Source organism: Excalfactoria chinensis, chromosome 3 (assembly GCF_039878825.1).
Source record: "Excalfactoria chinensis isolate bCotChi1 chromosome 3, bCotChi1.hap2, whole genome shotgun sequence".
Classification (NCBI taxonomy): domain Eukaryota; kingdom Metazoa; phylum Chordata; class Aves; order Galliformes; family Phasianidae; genus Excalfactoria; species Excalfactoria chinensis.
This window is the reverse complement of record NC_092827.1, coordinates 84,573,712-84,594,926: the sequence shown is the minus strand read 5'-3', so window position 1 is coordinate 84,594,926 and position 21,215 is coordinate 84,573,712. Positions and strand designations below refer to the sequence as shown.

The following is a 21,215-nucleotide window of genomic DNA, read 5'->3' as shown; positions in this document are numbered from 1 at the left end:
GGCCTTCTTCATTTTCTGTCATTTTAAGAGAGAAAAGGAGATGGAAATTTCTTGGAAGGAAAAATAAGCATCCACAGAGCCCAGTCATTTGCACAGCAACAATAACCTCAAAAGAACAGCCTAACACAGTATCTCCAAGAAAGGGAAACAACTCCAGTATGAAAGAAAATCTCTTCACCCTTCAGCAAGTATGATAGGCTAGTTAGTGTACTCTTTCTTCTAACAAGAGGCTGCAGAGGACACAGCCAGAAAAGGGTTCAGGGTTGGTGCCACCAGCAGTGGGAAAAGAAAAAAAGAAAAGCCAAGAAATAGGTGGACATTCTCTGTCCTCTGCAATCTTGGATAAAAACCATTTAGTGTGGAAACACAGCACCTCTTTAAAAACAAGACTACACACACACACAAAAGCGCCCTAGATCTTTTGTAAAGCTTAACAAGCATCCTGTGAAACAGCCAAAACAATCAGCAGAGTTTCAATAATCTGTTTCAACAGTCTTAGCCCTTCATTATAATGGTTACAATTCCTATGCTTACTTATAGTAAAGACCATCCTGCTGCTCACAGAAAGAAATAAAAAAGCATTGAGGGAAAAAACCAACACACTTCAATGCTTCAACATACAGAAAATGATAAAAGTTGCAGGCTGTGTGCTTGAAACTTCTCTGCTTACCTACTCCACAGTTACTTCTGAGGTCAGCAATGTGCATATAAGCTTAACCAAAGTTTACTCAACTGTTAGCCTAAGCACAAGGGGGATTCAACACATCCTTTTTTAAGTTCATATCTTTAGACAAATTAATTCTGGCAATATTCTGAAACATTTTTCAAGGCCTTCAGTTGTGTTCCCTGCACACATAGTATACATACACATAAAATGACCTTAGTAGCATTTTAAAACGTGTATTAAAGATCTAGCAATGTCAGCAGATAATGGGCACATATTTTGTTGCTTATTCAACAAGCCATTTGCTGAAATGGCACAGAACAAGTCATTCTGTGGTTTACAACTCAAGAGAACCACTTAAGCTTATCCAGCACAGCTCTCTAAGGCCCAAACAGTACTAACAAACAGCCACACTGTGTATTTACTATATACAGACAGTTTCTCACACTGATAAACCTTTCTGTCAACATTAGCACCCACAAGAATCCTCACCAGAAGACTTCATGCTACCATTCCACTGGCATTCTTAAATAAATAAGGACAGGTAGCACTGAAGTATTTCCATTTTCTGAATGAGAATGACTTCAAAGCATACAAAAAATGCCAACACCTGCAGTACACCAATTCCTTCATTTTAATTACCCTAGAAGCATTGCACTTAAGCTAATAAATAAAACATCCCAGTTGTGTTGCTTTTTTCTTTTGTTACTTTTTACAAGCCTTTCTAAATAATCCTGTAAACCAAGTTACCATTAACAAATGACACTGTGTTTTATAAGCAGAAAAAACCAACAGCAGCTCTGAGTTAGATGCCATCACAACTGTAAACCGGTTCATTGAGGATACTATATTCAGTTTAGAGCATTCAGTTCCAGATTCTACTTACCATTTTCACTATGTCAGCATAAGCTGATTCAACAATCACTCCACGATTCGTTGAAACATATTCAACCAGTTCATTCAGTGTTGCTCTCTTAATTTCTTTGCCTCTCAAGTCTGAAACAGAGTCCATGAAGTCAAAGAGCACGCAACACTGCTGCAACTTCTGACAAAAAAGATCTTGCTGTTCATTGGAGGTGGCATCTATAGAAAACAAAAAAATAACAAACACCGAAGTCCATAAAAGCAAATTCAGTTCACTAAAATTTGCATAATCTGTCAGATTTGCATAACCTGTCAGTATGTTGTACAACCAGTAAATTAATAAGCTAAGTAATACTGTGAAAAGGGAAAGACACTGAAAGTATCTGCTTAAGTATGTTACAATGGCTCATCATTCAAAACTTGTATTTCATGGAATCCCAAATGAATGCAAGGCAGTACATGTATATATAGAAATCAAGTGAATTAACTTTATTTGAAATGCACAGGCTTCGGTAAGTACCAGCTCTCCCTCACCAAAAGTTACATACACAAGCAGTGCATCATACTAACCTCTCATTCATCCGATTTATCTCATTCTGTTCCCTAATCCTTTATTATATAACCTGCTTAAAAGCTGTAAAATCAGCTTTGAAGGAACTTTGTCTTTTTTTTTGTAACCCCAATGCAACATACTTCACATACTTTTGATACCATGTGATGAATGTTTCCCTTGAGAATTGACTCCAATATCTCAAAAGGATTAACCCCAAATTTTGACATTTCGGTCTAAGTTATTTATTACAGTCTTAGTCATGTAAGGTTTTACAGCTTTTTTGGCCTATTAGAGCGATGTGTTTGTCTACAACTTGGCATTTCCATTTTATAGTGTGGGTTCTCCAATAGTCAATAAGCAAAATTCCTCCATTAGTATTTCACGCTAGCTGTACATCAGCTAGATTACTGAGTAATATATGCTTCAAAATAAAACACACCCTGACAATGTTCGAAGGCAGCCATGGCTTTAACTGAGAGATCAGATTAATGTCACAGTGCCCAGGACAATGCTGAGAACCCAGGTGCCCTTTGTCTGGTTTTTCTGAGTTACTTGAATTGTCAGGCTTCTTCTCAGCCACTCCAGCAACACAGAACCACCTCATCTATCAGTCACTTGGGATTTCACTTGTTCTGGTGAAAAAAAAAAAACGTATTCCCTATTTCATCTGGGAGTAAGGAATGCTTTTCCCCCCGTAAAACATCCAAGACCCGTCTACATGCAGATGACCTAACCCCTTAGTTTCATTCATCCCCTGTAGTATTTGTTTTAGCACCACCCCTTCATCAGAAGGAAGAAGATGAGGAAAAGACAAAAGCCCTGTAACACCACTGAAAATCTTAAGCCTCATTTTAAAGGTTGGCAAAACACAGAAGGATCTCATGCTTCTCTTCGTTGTTCTAGGATTATTCTAAATTAGCAAGCTTTAGAATTTTTAAGTTTAGTGACTCAAACTCGTTTTGATGATGCCAGTTCCTCAAGTTTCTCAGCAAAACACCTTCCATTTCCAACAGTCAGCAATGGTTTTAACATTCACATCTGATAGAATCCTTTCATTTCCATGCAAACAAAGAAGTTATTGCTAAAATGGACTAAATGCAAAATCCCAAGTGCTTGCTGCATCCCAAAAGTTCCAGCATCAGAGCACTGTACTGTCTTCCCCTTTGCCAGCTGACAGTGACAGTCCTATTAACTGAGCACAACAGCTTCAGGGATCTTGTAAGAAAGCTGATGGTTATTATTCCCTCGTAAAGAGCAATCCATATTATTGTACAGTAATTCTGATTCTTGGACCATCTCTTCTGGAGAAAAAACTTGCAAAAGATGCTTGTTGCTCACAGATATCAACAATTCACATGGCAGCAAAGATGTGAATCGTTCCTCTGTGCAAAATAATGAGCATCAGCTGTAAAAACATTTGTAAGTTACATAACATTTCAGCTCAGATCTTCTAATATTCTGCAGCAGATTGCATGAGTAAGTGCTGTATCATAGCAACAAAGCAATAACAGTGACATGCTGAGGAGAAAATCCAAAAAGCTGAGCTAAAGGAACCGACACAGGACGCGTTTATTTCTGATAGTAACCCCAAGCACATAGCCAGCCTCAGACAGGACTCACATCTCCTCTAACTCTGCCTCAGTACAAACCCAGCTGTATTCCACATTATAAAAGCCCAGCAGCAAGAGGCAACACGTGCTGCATTTGGTTGATGGTCAATAAAATGAAGCCTTATTCAAAAACCAGCCGATGTCACCTGAACACTTGCAATAGTGGTGAAAACAAATTCAAGACCTAATGCTGAAATCAAGTAACAGGAATTCAAGAAAAACAATTAAATCACTTATTAATTTCCCTTTAATATCAAAGAAATCTCTATATTAGCCACTTTCATTTAGATATTAGAGTAACAGGGATCGTATCTCTCTGACCACACATCAGTCCATTCCATTAGCAATCCAATCTAGCTTAGTTAGACATTTCTCCAAATGAAAAACCAATTCATTAATCAGTTTTGTTCCTTGTGCCACTCAGAACCAAACTGAAGGAGGTATTTCCTTCTACACATCTATTTTCCACAGTGACACAGGGAAATCATATAACAGTGACATCTGCAAGAGATAAAAATGATGTGCAACCACCATAATAAATAAAGTAAGAGGACAGGCAGCTCTGCTGGATCAGCAATACCTGCCTCCACCAGTGTAGGACCTGCTTGACACACAGCACACCTATGCCAGGAATGTTAGGAGATGTGCAGCACAGCACACATATCCCAAGAATGTTAGAAGAGGTGCCCTGGTAAGCCCCTGGGGATGTGGGAAAGCTCCTTTGTCAGATAGCCTTCTGACCTCCTAAAGCCTTGTCTTGAACTCTGTTTAACTATCTCAGCACAAGAGAAGCCAGACACTACCACAGTAAAGTCATGTTGCAATAGTGTATTCCAGTTCCGTGAAAAAACCTGTGCCACCTTAACTGCAACACCACCAGAGCTTGTAGCTTTAGTAGTTTAACAACTGGCAAGGTGATTTTTAAACTAGTTTCAATTTAAATTCTGTGTAGATTTATACCATCCATCTGAAGTTAAAGACAGCTGACTACCCTAAATAGCACGAGGGCCATACACTACAACGCAGGTTCAAAGTAGGCAGTGGATGCTTCAAGAAAACAACCTTGTTGGTAGGCTGTACTTTGAGGTGACAAAATACAACAAACCCTGAATTCTATTACCAGCACATTCCAAAATTGCTGTACGTTGTTGGAAAAGTCACTTAAAAGAAGGGCAGGGAGAAGGAAGAAAACAAAACACATGGAAGTCTAAAGCAGAAAAACAGAGCAAAGACATTTAATCCTGTTTGGAAGTGTGTCATGACAGATACATTAATAATAAAAAACAGAAAATGGCCTACACAACATCTGATCCAGGTGATCAAAACCCAATTGCCTCAGCTTTGTTTTCTAGAGGCTGCATGGCAGAAGCACAAGTCAGGAAATTCTTTCAATCTATTCTTATATCCTTTGAAAGGCTGTCAGTAGATCTCAGATACTTGGGAAGGCAGTAATGAAGTTTTAGGTAGCTGCAGAAAGCCAGTTCTTAATCAGACACGATGGCAGAAAATCCTGAAGACAAAATCTTCTACCCAGTACAAAAAAGAAAAAGCCACTGTAAATTACTATTCACTTTAACCGTGACTTTTAAGGACAGTCACTGCCTCTGATTGTTTGCATGATAGATATTAACATGTGCTTGTAACTGACAAAACTAGTAAATTTGATCCTCGCACTCCATAGCACTGCAATTCTCAGCCTCTCTCTACTATTTACAGAAGTCTAATGATTACAGACAGTAGCCATGATATCAGTAAACCAAGCGCTTAGTACTTGCGAGGTTAGCAATCTAAGTCTGAGCAAAGTACTGAAAAGTTAAAAAGTAATATCTTTATTTATATTGAAGGAAGATGCAACAAAAATATAGATAGGGAACTTGACAATCCCTGGCCTACTTCACCAGCACTTAACTGGAGACAACACGAAAGTATCACTAGCCAGGGAACTACAGTGACATCTTCCCACAGTATGTTTATTTCGTATGTTTACAGGCACTTCTCTTGGAAGGAAATGAAAGATACTTCTCCTCTCTAAATGTAATTGTTTATCCAAGAAGTCCTGTGCAAAGCCGCAGAACTTAACACAACTCTTGCTTCAGCAGAAGCGGGATCTAAACCCACAAAAGCTCCCCTCCCAACTACACAAATTGGAAACTCAAAAACTTACTTTCCCAGGCAGTGCAAAATTAACTCACTATGTGCAGCTGTACTCAGTACTGGAGGGATTTGCAAACGAAGAATGAAGCCTTAACAATAATACAGCAAGAGAAGCACATGTACTATGGAAGACGTTGCTTGTTTTTTTCTATTTCCTCACCTCATTAGAATATCAACATTGCTGTACAGTTTCCTCTTTCCAGAGTAGAAAGAGGCTGTTCTGGTAAACTCTGGTCTAACCCTTCTAAATCAAGCACAGGGAGTTCTGCCTAACATCACTGTAACATTTGTTTTTGTCCTGTGAAGTTCTTGCGTGCACTATTGTTGCAATCTCCTGAAGCACCTGAAAGGCTTGAGCTCCAGTGTTTATGTTACAGCCATGGTAAGACATCGTTAACAGAGTTTTGGTGCAACTGATGTTACAAGAGAGGACAGAATATACCTCCCAGTCCTCAGAAGCCTATGCCTGCAGCTTGACAGGCGGCAAAACAGCTAGCTGACACTGACAAGGAGAGGTCTCCCTTGTCATGTACTCATCCTTTCCCTCCTTTGCTTCCAGTCACATCTATCCCTCAACACTGGCTCTGGAATTTGTCAGACCCTTCCGTGCGTTGCTTTAACTCAATAACATGGCCATATTAGTGAAGTTAAATGGCTTCTGGAGGGGTCTGATGATCACCAGGTCTGGCACAAGGGTAGAAATGGGAGCAAAAACTCCTCTCTCAGCTGCATCAAGCCGTTAACCATAGCTGTAACCATATCCTCCAGCCTCACAGGTATGACATAACTGAAACATCTTAACTATATATTATTTCCCCTCCTCCTGTCTCCCAAAAAGCAAACTTTAAACACCATTTTAAAGAAAGATGCAGCCCCTGTACGAAATGTCACAGTGTACTTTGCTATACTGGTGCTCTAAAATATTCTTACACTCTGTCCTTATATCCGTAAAAGATGTTCCCACAATTTCAGCCTTTGGTAGCTCAGCAGCCCAACGAGAACTACTCAGACCAGAATTATGCACCGTGTTGGGTATCCAAGGAATCCTGTCATCAGATTGCCATATTTTCTTCCCCCATCCAGAAATATGCTGCCATCTAAGGAATAAGTGCAATTTCCTAACAGAATAGGGTTTTTTTTTGTTTCTGTCTTTGTGGGTTTTGTTTTTTGTTTTGTTTTTTAAATGCACAGTTTGGCAGCATACCTTTTCCAATTACCCATAGCCCTACAGTAGTCTACAGGCCTTGCTGGAATCCTGGAAGGAGTTGCCCTGGGTGTTTTCACTAAACACAGCTCAGATTTGCAAGTCAGATAAGAGAGTCAGAAAAAAAACAACAACAACAACATTATATACCTTAGGAGTTAACAAGCTCTCTTCCTGAGGGGGTGGTTCAGAAGATAACAAAGCAGAACTCCATTCTCAAACATTATGATACTAGGAAGGCCATACCACATACAGAAGACAGCCAAAATAAACATTTGACACAGGACTAAAGGCATGGGAGGCACACTGATCGATCCTGCCTGGGACACGTATGTTCATAAAAACAGTCACTCCTCTTCAGAAATCCAAAGGACTGCAAAGGAGCAATCAAGGCAAAGTGCTGAACTGCAGCTTCCACCACTTACAGATAAACTGTTCTGCATGTGATCATCAGGTGGGACTTGCAAACAGATCCACGTGAAGGCTACTTTAAAAATGTAACACAGCACCCTCCCATTTGCTCAACCATCCCTAGAACATGCATTTTATCCAAAGAGCTGTGCAAAAATAGCAATGAATATCCTTTAAAATAAAATAAAATTAAATAACTAGTTGAAAGCAATTAAGATTAAGAAATCACAAGTTTTGCTTATGAGAATATTGAGAATTTAAGATTAACTCCTTGATACATCCTACAGCAAAAAGTAATTAAAAAAAATCTCACACTAAATAGAGATAACAGCCTATGCTGACTTTTATTCGTATACTTCATTCTGGCTTTATAAGTTAGCTAGGAATTCTAGGCTATAAAAAAATGTTAAAGTTGTTAACTAAAAGTGCTACTCAAAAGCTATCTTCTGTCCAATAGCAGCACTGCTTTGCAGCAAGACTCATCTGCCACTCCATGTGGCCAGCAGTTGACCTTAACAAATCAGTCCAGAAAATCTGAAAAGCCTACATTGATCCAACAACATCTGTCACAAATTTTCTCTGACATGACTCCTTGGAGTGACAGTAAACTAAAAGTGTCTCCGATCTAAATTGTTTCTACCATCTTCCAAGCATTCTTATAATCTCATATGGCTAAGGCCTCTTACAATAAATCCCTTGTCTTTAATGAGAATTTGACTCAAATGAGACACTTCAGACAATAGGAAAGTACCCAGCTGAAGTGCTTTCGTATTTAATAGCCCTATTTTCTGCCACTTAATTACAGAAGACAACATGCAAACAGATGCAGAAGGTAATAAATTGCTCACATGGTCCCCAAAAAGTTAAAAATAGCAAGACTCTAGTGACCAGACCTGCCACAATTCATCTCATTTCTTTCATAATGTTCTCAAAAAGTGGGATTAAAACCATATCGACTCCTTAACACAAGTTGGTATGGTTTTTATATAGATATAGATAGAGAGAGAGATGTATAGATAGATACATACACACATACCCCTACATATATATATAATGTGTGTGTGTGTGTGTTAAAAAAGAAGAAGAAAATCTACCAAAGCAAACACCATATCAACCACTGGAATGGGAACATGGATCATCCTATCACACTAAACTCATCTTTGACAAAACGTACAATATGAACCTTACAAACTTTTCCTCGAGAGCATCACTCATTCAGACCCTAACTGAAAGTCTGTTGCATGCAACAAATAACTCCCCAAAACCAAAACCCAACAAAACCTAAATACCATACATGTATATATACACGATATACATGCACACACATATATACAGCTGGTGACATGAAACAGTTGAATCGATGTTGCTTATAACAGAAATTACCAAGAAGCTGAGGAATTTGCATGTGGTTAACTGCATGCAAGCTTCATTTGGAGCGACACTATGCATTTATTATAGAAGGCATATATGTATATATGTGCAGCTGATGTATGCATTTTCACAGACCAGTTATGCAACTCTTCTCGACTTTGAAGCAAGTTTTCTTGCATCAGTAAGACAACTGGCATGTTCCCTAGTGTGTTCACTTGTTTTTGGCGTACACTGCTACTACATTTGCTGTGTTCATTTTAAAAAGCAGCAAGCAGTGGTGATGACTGATCACGTGCCAGGATGGGCCTTTCTTGAACTTACCCAGAGGTTCCAGGAGTTTAGCATTCTCTGCTGCATGCAAACACAAATATTGGTTTCACTGGCTCGGTGAAGATGGAAAGGTTGGTGATTATTATGTAATATTAATCTTAAAATCATTTAGAATAGGAAGCCTGCTTCTTTATGGAAGACAGTGATAAACGTAAGGATGATAAACCTCATCATGGCTTTAGTGTTCACAGCCAGACCATTAAACTGGGGAATAAGTGACTTTTGAAATGGGAAATTTTTATTTGGAAGGCAAGAAGATGGGACAGGTTTGGTAATGCTTTTCCAAAACAGATGTAGAAACGTAACACACGCCTCAGCAACAAGCACACATCGGTGTGCAAGGGGCAATGTTGGCCTGAAACCAGGGCACTAGTTTTATGGTTTTGCTCTCTTTTAAAATATGTTTATTAAAGCAGATAAAAATTAAAGAAAGTTTTATTAACTACATCCATTAATTTATATACACCATGAAAGTAATGCCTCCTATTCTATTATGTTGGCCCACGATGCCAGAGGCAAATGTTGCTGGTACAGCTGTAGAAGTTGAACTTTCCCACCAATATTCCATTACATGCTGTTGCTGCGTGACAGACAGCAGCAGAGGGGCACTCTGACACAACAGCATCTGACATGAGAGCGTGTATCAACCAAAGATGTGTCACTGAATTTCTCCATGCAGAAAAAAACAGCACTCACTGACAGTTATTGATCCTTTCTGAACATTTACAGAGAGCAAACAGTAGATGTGAGCACCATGAGGTGGTGGGTGGTACATTTCAGCAGTGCCAACAGTGGGTCAGCTCTGCTGCTGCGAAGTGTTACAAGCATGGTATGCAGGCTCTTGTTCATCACTGGCAAAAACGCATAGCTAATGGTGGTGACTATGCTGAAATACAGGGTTTTTTTGTAGCTGAGAATCTGCATTATCAAACAGTTACTGTGTAGTTATACCTGCTGTTTCAATGTAAATAAGAGGCATTACTTTCAGTGTGGCCCATGTATACAAGACCTAAGACAATCCCTTTGCCCTGAACATGACCCTCGCAAGCAAGAAGGTTGGGCACTCATGCCCTACAGAAAAGGAAAGCAAATACAAACCAAGTCCCTAAGACAGCCACATCCAAAAGATGAGAAGGGAACAATCACTGTGGTTCTGCTGGTTCCTTTAATACATACTGCACCAAAGTACGAGAGCTGTTGTCAACTCCACAACAGACTTCTATAATTATGCTTTCTCCCAGACACAGTTGCTTTTAATGAAAAGTTATTTATTTAAATCTATGTGTTTGACACAATGTAGGATTTTCATATGTCATTTTGAAGATGCAAAACAACCCTTAGGGTCATGAAGACCAGAAATGTTCCACATCTCCCCTGCTTAGAATTAAAGTAATGGGAATGCTCTGCTTGCTGCTCCCCCCTCTTTGAACAGCTGTACTACTCCATATGTCCACAAACCACAGTACAAAGCCATCTGGAAAGCAGGTGACAAGATGGTGAGCCACACCAACTAAGCACAAATTTCAGCTCAATAACCACCATACAGTACAGCGTTAATAACATCCTCAAATTCACAAAAAAAAAAAAAAAAAAAGCTTTGCTTGGCCAGAAGCTCCAAACAAATTCATCTGCACCTCTACGGCTAAAAGGATAGAAAGTATGTTTACTATTTGAATAAGGCCCCTTTTATTAACTTAAATGTACTTTAAAGTCTGTTTTCTTAACTTCTTCCCCAGTCATTTGTCTGCCTGACCCAACAAATTAATTTTTGAATAAAATGCTGAAGTTACTCAACCAGGTTATGCCAACTTTAGCAATCAATCTTCCAAAACCTGAAGGAATGTTCTTATCATGATCACATGGTAAAATTAGCGCTGAGTGCAACACAAAACTGTTCTTTGCAAAGCAAGAGGGTAACTGTTAAAACATTACTGCACAGAACTACACAAGCTCATTTTACAGTTAATTTAGCACTTATACTGTTTTAAGCACATGAAGAGGACGTATAGGGGAGTAATGTAATAGGAAAACCAAGGAAAACCCTATTCTTTCTTTGATTGCCTCTGTAAACCAGCATGGAAGTTACAGGCATTGGAGTGATTCCTTGCATAAATACACACTTAATAATTGGCTAAACTTGTGTCTCTTGATTCCTCAAACAAATAAGATGATACTTAATAATGATATAAGAGTAAAAGTAGGAAGAAATTAAATTAAACTATACTGGATACAAAGGTGAAATCCTGGTCTTGCTGTGATCAGTGACTTAACTCCCACTGACCTCAAAAGGAATACATCATTGTCTTTAGCAAACAATCATTCAAGCACTTGCACCCATTTCACTTAAACTAAGCATTCAGCTGCATACATAAAGGGCCAAAATACTTCTTTTTCACCCATTTTATAAGCATGTTCTTTCTACCAAAAGTTGTAAACATCAGGTTTACAGGATAACAGGATAACAAGGGATTTCTCCTACACCTCAATCTACTTCCATTTGGCAAAATCTCATGGCTGTTTTTAAACTCTACTTAAATCATTAAGATGTGCTGAGTTTATTTTGCTCCTGCTCCCTCCTACTCCTAAGGGAAAATCCTCAGAAATACAAATCATTAAACCTTCTCCTTCCCAACTGCATTGTGGGACCCAGCCTATGCCTCTCTAGAGGGCTCTGACATTTACATCTTAATCTCGCATCTCAGAAGACTAATAAGTGTTTGTTTGCCTACAGAAGCCACCAGTGCTAAATGATTTGCTCACCCCACCTCCTTTCTCATTTCTTCTGAGAAAATATCCTAAGCAATTTCCACCCCTTTTACTCAGAGCATGTCAATATTTAAAGTATGCTTATGGCCCCATTTACATCAGTTTCTCTTAATCAGTAATTTGAAAAAGTAAATCTCGTTTTGCTAACCTTTACATTCTCAAGAGTCTCACTTGATGAACCAATTCATCCGCAATGAGTTCCTGATTTATCGAGCAAAAACCCTATGCTAGTGAAAATTCAAAATTCACTCTTCAGAGTCACAGGTTTTCAAACCTCCTTGGTTACAATGCAAGACTATGAAGAAACAAGAATTGGAGATGGTATTTCCAGGAAGCTTCACAGCCAGCCTCTGGCAGAACAGGAGTGCTAAGATCCTAAATTCCAGCCTAGGTGCACCTGCCAGACAGGAAGGCTCAGCTACAGACCCTTCTGCCCTCTCTTTCCACTTGGCATCTCCAGCCAGCCTGCTGCTTCCGATTCCAGACCACCATCTGCAATACACTTGCAGGTTTAGAGCTCAAGACTATTGGTTTTTTTTTGTTGGTTGGTTTTATCTTGGCTACGTATAATGTATTTTTACTCTAGACTTAGAAACAGTTTGAATTGTTTTTGCTGAAACTAAGAAAATCAGCTTGAGGAACAGTTCCAAATCAAACTGTCCATACTTGGCATGGAAAACTTCAGTTCAAAGAGTTCAGCAATGCTGCAAGCAGCTGAGAATAAGGTCTCATGAAGGAAAATTGCTGGTAACTTAACTAAGAAGAGTTTGGCCTTTAAGTCTAAAGTATACCACTGAGAGTGAGCAGCAGCTCAGCAAAACTTAACAGAAACTGTTTCAGTGACGCTGTGATAAAAACCTATGATTCAAACATTAAAATAAGCTGCCACTGTCAGTCCAGCTTTTGGAAGAGTGTTTAGCCAAGACACTCTTATACAAGAGCAGTTATTTACCATTTATTTGTCTAGATAGCCTGTAGTTCCAACCTTCAAAGTTCACACACTGCTCCGAGACTACAGATGTAATTTTTGCCTGTGCTACAATGGCACAAGTTGAATTTTATACTCTTCCCAAGGGAAACATCTTGTCTCATAACAACACGACACTTAACCCTTCTACACTGAAAGAACATCAATCTGTCTGGAGCAGTTGGTACAGCGCCTTTCCAAAAACACCAAACAATTTTAAGGAAGACAGATATTAAGAAGAGTTGCTGATTGACATAATCTTTTGATCGGACAGCCAAAGCAGTATTTCTGTTTGTATTTCCTACAGCAACTACCACTAAATGCAGCACCTGCAAAACTCATATCTGACTAAACTAGAAAGCAACGAATATGGAAAAAGAAATGTGATACTAAGCTGGCACGCAGAAGATGTGAAAGATTTAAATAGAAAAGTTCATGTGAAGACTGTCAATAGGCTCTATATTTAGGAGTTGTTCTTGATGGAAGAATATTCTAAGACCAAAAATTCAAGTCTAAGGATAAAAAAGGTCAATTTGTTAAGAATTACAGACCAAATGTTCCACTCCATAAACTAGAAACAGTTCCTTAATATAGGAAAAAAAAAAATTTAATGGAACTGTATTAGACTATTAAAAGAAAGGGGGGAAAAAAGCACCTTTAATCTCCTTTAGCTATTACAGGTTGTCTATTTTTCAAGACTGCAACTTCACTAACCAGAAGCTCTAAGTGCCTCACTGCATGCCCTGTAGAGACTGAACCTAGGAGTTCTTTGAATATTCCCCACCAAACATCTTCATCTGAAATCACCTCTTAGGGAAAAATGTAGCTGGGAAGATTGGAGCTGCAAGCAGTGCCAAACACAAAAGGTAAAGGATGGGGCACTGTAGGAACTAGCATTGAATTATCAGGGATTTAGAAAAACACCACCACAAAACAGTGCAAGCTCAAGGGACACACAACTGCCTTTAACTTACAAATATTTGTTAGGGCTGTAGTAAAAGCAAACCATTCTAAACTATCTGAAAGGTATTTTCCTTTTGGGAACAAAGGCAACTTAATGTTAGCATGAATTAAATTCCTTTCAGATGCTTTTAACTCCATTTATTTTTGTCACTCTGAAATACGCACTGGATGACTCAAAGCATCAGATGTTTAAGGTCCAAACTGCCCCTGCTGGATTTAATAGGATGAAAATTATACCCATAAGCAATCTTACTTATTAGGCCTTCCTATAATGTTTCCACAAAAGCTTGACTTGAACACAGCACCTGGTTCTCAGTCAAATCCAAGCTCCCACTAGATGGCTTAAATAAGGAAAATACTACCATTAGCACCTATTCTGAGCCCCATCCTTGGATGCTAAAACTACCTACTGGAAGGACTTTTAACAAACGTCTTATCCCAGACTATTCCACCACTACACCGTACAGCCCCACAGAGATTCTTACAACCAACCCTGGCCTACAGCTGACAGACTTTTGGACCAGTTTCCAGCTGTTCTGCTGCAAGGGCCAGAGTTTTCTCTGTGGGGAGACAGTTTAATTTGGAAGCGAATACTAAGAATTTCTCTTAATAGTTTTGTTCTTTATGTGTGATATAGGAAATAAGCCTGCAGTGACATGCACTTTCCCAAATGGATCTTCAGTACTGAGAAAGATATCAGGAGACATTTATTCATTCCAGCTGTACTTGACAACTTCGGTAACAGGAAAAAGGCATGCTTGTTTTAAGGCCTGACAGACCATATTAATTGCGTTAAACAAAAGCAACAAGCTGTTGTATTTTTAGCAAGACCTTTTTCTTTCATTACATCTAGTTCCCATTTTCCACCTGTATTTCTACATAGCTCAAAGATCATAAAATATGTGTAGTTACATTGCCATTAGTCAGACCAAGTCCCAAGGTCAGGCTATTTTCTTTCCTCCAACAATGAAGCTGACTGCACGTGCTCTCACAGCCTTCCAAAACAAGTCACTAACCAGACAACACTACCCCTCCTTGCAGTGGTAAAATAACACTTCCTCCACCAGATTTCTTTAAGCCCGGCACTCTTGGCATTGCCCACTAAGTGACAAAATCCTGCTGCTAACAAGCACGTTATTTTGGCTGCAGATTTGCAAAGGATTTCTATTAAGTAAACCAGCAAGTAAAAAAATGAAAAGGAGCAATTTCAGTATGTCATAGGTCTAATTTTTTTCTTTTCTTTAAATTCTCAATCTTCAGTCTTGCTTATTCAGCTTAAGCATTACATTAAAGTGCATCTCTCCTAAGTAACAAATACAGAGGAAGCTTAACTGAACAACAGATTCCTCACTCATTTTAGATGAGTTAGGTTCTGCCGAGCTTTTATCCAGCAATGATACATAATATCACATGAACAATCCTAACGTTAATAACCAACAGGAAGTGCGGCTGCCCTCCCCCCACCCTCACAAACTCCCTGAAGTTACAAGTCTGTACCGTGCGGGACCTCTGCTATTCACAGACAGGGCTTCTCCTAGCAGTGACATCACAAGCAGCCAAATTAGGGAATACACACAAACAGCACAATTAGCTCCAGAATTATGTAAATAAAAACATCTTTCGACAGGCTTCCAGACACTACTATGGAGACCCCTCCAAAAGGGCCTTACACAACCTGGTCTGTCTATATTAGGTGGCAAACAAGAAACAGTCCCTAGATGAAAGGAGGGGAAAAAAAAATCTACTCAAGGAAATGTTTAGTAGCACCAAACTACTTTTTCATCTACAAAATGCTACTTTTCTCCCAGTAGAGGCTTCAAACACCCTACATTTATTTGAAGATATCTGGAAAAGCAAAAGGTCTCAGTCTAATTTCTTAAGTGTGTGCTGAGCACTCTCGGGCATTAGGATAATGACTGTACTTTCCTTTTTCTGCCCCTCCCTAGGAACATTGTCTACGCAGCTGGTAGATGACATTACAGCATCACAACTATTACTGAATCTCACGTTGGCTTTAAAGAATAAAGCAGAGCTTCATCTTCCAGAGACATACGTGACTACAACAAGAAGTTCCACAAAACTGTACATTTATGGAGAACAAACACTTTTCTTCCGTTAGTTCCTGTGGTTTGAGGCCAGTGGAGGTTTGAGAGGGGAAGGGAGAAAGGGAGTCAGAAGCGAAGGGGTGAAAACACCCTATATCCTTAGCTACGTTCACTCCATATCTAAATTCCTATTATATGCAAGCACCACAGTCCTGGGGACAAAGCATGCAGCAGAGTGCTGCCCAACTTCCTGATACAGGACTAAGTGGGATACTGTAGCTCCTAAAAGCAGATTTACCCTTTGTTTTCTGAAGCAGATTTGGAGGGTGATACTCTGAATGTAAACCATAAGGACAGCTGTGATTTTCCTTTAAGAATTTAAGGCAATTCAAACAGCTATAGAACTCTGCTTAACTGAACACATTCCTGTGAGAGTTTATGGCCTCGGATTTCTAAACAGCCGAGCTGCTGATGCAATGCAAACTTTCTCCACACAGTAAGCAAAAAGCCGTAAAACTGCACTCACTAAATTTGAAGACTTAATCATACGAAGTTTAGGTTTATGTTGAAGTCCAGCAACAAACGCGAGTATTTTGCTGATTGAAGCTGGAAGTGCTCCCTGCCTGAAGAATGAACACTCAGCTGTTTACTGCATCAGGACCCAAACTTTCTGAAGTCTGCCACCTATGTGCAATATTGATCAAGTGCTTTTTACAAGGTCTTTGGAGCTTTATTAAAACGATCTTTGAGGGAAATAGGCTGTCTGAGCAGCACGTGAATTTGTCTTTCCTTGTAAGTTATTAAGAACAGGTTTTGTCATACTAATAGCAGAAAATCAATCGTGATCTCAAAGAAATTATTTTGGTTATAAATCCCATAGATCAGGCTAGAATACCAAGATAGGAAAGAACTTCACAAACAAATAAGCACCACGAAGAACAGCTCTCTTGTTTAAGCAATAATGGGCACAGCCACTGCAACAAAGAAGATAAATAATTCCGGTGCTGCCTTCCTGCCCAAACTTATTTGCACTTAATATTATTTCTGCTAATGACCAGATTCACAATTCGTGAACACCCACCATTTAGGAGAAGCAAGAAAATATCTTGAGATCTTACAGCCGTGACTGTAAAACCCATTGAAATGAAACAGACAAGGATTTAGTTATCAGCTAGGACTAAACTAGTTGGCCATGCTGCACTCAGCTTTCAGACATTTGCTGCAAATCATCACGTTTTTTTCCCCCATCATATGATGCTGCTTTAGAAACCAGGAGATTTTATTTGTTGGGTAACACCAAGAGCAAGGTAACCTCACCCTTATTTTCCAGATCCTTGTCACAGACTTTAACAAATTTATATTCCCTGTCTAATCACTATTTTTCTAACTTGAGAATTATACAGAACTTCAATGAAGCATCCAAAGGTGTGGGAGGCTGCTGTTAACTTCCGCTTCATTTTTGCTGTCATGAACTATGTACTTTCTGATTTCAGTTTCACAACAAAGGATAAACTCTTACTCATTTTACTGTCAACGCCTAAAATCTTCATTCGCTGCGCCCAGGAGGGAGACAAACCCTCGCCGTTCCACCAAGGCAGGCAGCGGGTCACTCACACGGCGTCCCACAGAGATAGCAAAGAACACACGGGCCCAACGCGAACACTCCGCTAACTCAGGTCGTTATGTCACAAGCACAGAGTTCCTTTGGCAAACCCCCCGTGGGAGGAGCCACCGCTCGCTCGCGGGCTGTAGCATTCAATCCCCTCGCTCCTAAACTCAGCTTATCGCCTGCATTTTGCGCGGCACGACCTCTCCGGGAGCACCTGCCCAGCCAACCCTCGCTCCCGGGTGACCCGCAGAAGGGGAGCGAGGTAGCGGGGCCAGTCCCCGGCACAGCGGGCGACATCCGTCCCGCAGGACTCTTGTTTACCGAAGCACGGGAACGGACCGCCAAAGCGAGCCCGTGAGCGAGGAGGATCCGGGGGGAAGGCACGGGGAAACGGCCCGGGGGCACCCGTACGGGAGCGGGGCGGCGGGGGAACGGAGGTACCTTTGAGCTGGGGCAGCGGCGAGAGCTCCACCTGGCTGCTCTGGCTGCGGAACTGCGAGGAGCCCTGCGAGCGCTTCTGCCTCTGAGCCTTGCGCACCGATTTCCGTGTGAAGCCATCCACTTTCTCCGCGGCAGAGATGGCCGCCGACATGGCTGGGCGGTGAGGCGGCGCGGGGGGACGTCGCTCTCCAGAAGCATATATTAAAGCGAAGGGAGAAGCGGGCGGGCAAAAAATGGGGCTCGGAAAGAAGAAAAAAATTAAAAAATAAAGGGAAAAAAATAGATATAGAAAAAGCAAAGCTTGCTGCCCCCGCGCACAGCCCGGGATTGGGGCGGCCGCCCGAGGGGACGCGCTCCGTGCTCCCGAGCCTCCTGGATCCGGGCTGCGCCTGGCTCCCGAGTTCCTGCTTCCCTCGCAATTTCCTCTCCGCGCCGAGCCGGCTCCAGGGGAGGCGGGGGGGGAGAGAGCGGAAGGGGGGAGGAAAAGGAAAAACAAACAAACAAACCCGACGGCAACTTTGCCCGGTGGGGCAGCCGCTCCGCAAACTTTCCGGCGAGCGGGCGGGCGGCCGCTCTCCTCCTCAGGGCCGGACCCGCCGCCCGCCCGGCCCGGCCCGCCGCCGCCTGCCTCTCTCGCTCCTCGTCTCTCTCAGCCCGGCTGGCCGCGCCGATCCCGCTGTCATCGGCCGGACTGCCCCGCGCCGCGCCGCCCGGGGAGGCTGTTCCCACCCCCCGCTCCCCCGTCGATCTCTTCCACACGCCCCTTCTCCGCCTTCAACCGCCGCCAGAGGCTCTCCGCGCCTCCGCCGTCATGCCGCGTCCCGTCGCTCCGCCACGGCCCGCCGGCGGCTCCGCGACTCGGGGCGAACGGAGCGGAGCTGAAGGGAAAGAGCGGAAAAGCGCCGGCGGGGCGAGAGGGAGCGCGAGGAGCGGCCGTTGCCGTGCGGTGATTGACGGCGCCGAGCGGCCAATGGAGAGAAAGAATCGTGCAAGCCCTGCCATCCAGGCCGGAGGGTGGGGAGGACGCGACGAGGAGCGCGTGATTGACAGCAGACTCCTCCAATCGACAGCGCGCTGCGGGGTGGGCGGGCTTTCCCTTGGCGACATAAATACGCGGGAAGCGGGAAGGGGCGGAGAGCCGTGGGGCGGTCCTCAGCCAATCTGCGCGGGGGGCGGCCGCTGGTTGGGGGCAGTTGGGAGCGGGCGGCCGCGGAGCTCCGGCGGTACCACCGCTGGGGAACGGCTGCGCTCCTGGGCCGCTGCACTCTGCCGCACTCTGCCCGGCTCCTGCCAGCCTCCCGGTCCCCGGGGCTTCTTGTTGCGGCTCGGGGGTGATGAGGGGAGCGCGGAGCCCGTGCCGGTTCCCGGCTGCTCTGGAGCGCGTCAGCCGCGCTTCTTCCTTTCCAGGAGGCCCTCGGCGGCCGCGTGCGGATGTGCTCCTCGCGGAGGAAACTGCTGCGAGGGGTTCGTTCCAGCGCCAGAGGCGCGAGCGGAGTTCCGGCAGCACGCAGCGTGCTGTGCTGTGTGTGCTGCGCTGTGCTGTGTGCGCTGCGCTGCCATCGCGGCACTCGGAACTTTGTTGTCCCATCCTTCTCGCACCGCAGCAGTTTGTGCGCTGCTTTACGCCTCCGGCTCAGCTCGGCTGCCGCGGGTCTGCGCTGCTGTGGCGGTGTTTCTCTCACACGGAGTCGCGGTCTGGATGTACGGGCTGCGAAACACGAGTTATCCAGGACACGTGCTTAACTTCCTAGGGGTCAATAGTTAGGGAGTGACCGAGTGCTCCGTTCTGTTGGCTCGGGGAGAATGCTGAGAGGCTTGTGGGCTGCTGGGGATGGAGACTGACGCAGAAGGTGCCTGTGAGGCCGGGACACAGAAATCTGAGAGCCTTCGGTCTTCCCGCACAGCAAAATACGACTCTGAACTGAGGGTGAAACTTTGATCTGGCGTCTCTGTTACAATGTGTTTCAAGAAGAAAAATGCAGTCCTGCTTATGTGGTTTGAGGTGAATTAAGTGGGAAGCAACAAGCGTGTGAAAATTGTGTGCCCAGCACAGAGGTGACCTGCCCAGGCCCATTGCCAGCTGTGAACAGCCCAGCTTTTGAACTGCAAACATGTGGGATGCCTTAGCTTGTAGTCATTCGGGTGCAGAGTAGCTTCACACACATCAGTGTGTTTCTTAAGAGGTAATTCTAGGTACCAATTTGACAAGTGAGCGTTTTTAGCATCTAAAATCACAGAATTGCAGATGCTACAGTCTCAATTTCAGTAGGATGCAAATGCTGTCAGGTATGCTCAAGTGCTTTCATGAGGTGGAGCTTAAATAGAATCCACAAATCAAAAGCCATGTGTCGATAATAGCTTTATGCCTCCTCAATAGAAACCATTGGCTCTGTTTCCTTCGGTCATTTTTTCCCTTCTCAGTTCTCCCATCAGCACTATCTCTACTAATTATATCTTTCTTCTAAGTGTACAGACCTTAAACTGCCAACTTGCTCTTTGTAGTAGAGGAAATCCTTGCGTTCCTTGCCTGGTGAATTCACATTGCACTCTGTGGCCCTTAGGTCCTATGCAGGCAGCAGTAGGAGCCAGGTCCTGTGTGTGCTCCTCTGTTCCTGCCTGCCTTCCAACAGCTGTCATTTTCTTCTGCACCCATTTTTAGAAAGTGACACGGTCCCGTGTGTCCTGAATGCTGTTCATTGGCAACTCAACCCTTGCTGCCTGTTCCCAATATAAAAGTGCCTACTGTGAAGCTTTATCTATTAAATATTTTCAGAACAGTTAATGAAAAGTTTTATACGGGTTCTGAGCAGCATCAGAATGTTTCCTGGGATTCCAAGTATTTTCTCCAAGGCTTTGGGACGGTTGCCATGTTGTTTGAAACAATGTCATAAAATAGTGTCAGTTCAAATTCTGATGCAAAGCCCTAAATAAATAGAAGGTTTAGCCTTGCAGTGATGAGATTTTCATATCAGCTGCACTGGAAAACATTTTCAGGTTGTTTCTTCATTTGTCACTATTATTGTGTCAGAAATATCAGTGAAATCTGAGTCAGCCAAACAAAAAATATACTGCTTGATTATCTCAAATAAATGAGAAGTGCTTTGAGCTATTGTGTTTCCTGATGTCTCTTTAATGTCATTTTTCATTTGGGGGGGGGGGGGGGGGAGGAGGAAGGGACCATCAGTTCTACTGTAGACCAGCTACAGTTTCCCAAACTGAAAAGGTAATATTTGAATTGATGAATGCTTCAATAAAGTTGAAGT

The 21,215-nt window shown here is 42.5% G+C and overlaps 1 protein-coding gene across 2 annotated transcripts in view; it reads right to left on the bottom strand.

Annotated features, from left to right (window-relative positions):
* PPP2R5A (protein phosphatase 2 regulatory subunit B'alpha) overlaps positions 1-18,933 on the bottom strand; it is a 37,683-nt gene extending 18,750 nt beyond the window's left edge. For both annotated transcript variants that reach the window (XM_072332563.1, XM_072332562.1), the window contains exons 1-2: positions 17,953-18,933; positions 1,551-1,747 (exon numbers count right to left, since the gene is read on the bottom strand). In XM_072332563.1, the coding sequence (XP_072188664.1) occupies positions 1,551-1,747; positions 17,953-18,103 (348 nt within the window). In that variant the 5' untranslated portion in view covers positions 18,104-18,933. The remainder of the gene's footprint in view (positions 1-1,550; positions 1,748-17,952) is intronic.
* Between the last annotated feature and the right edge of the window lie 2,282 nt (positions 18,934-21,215).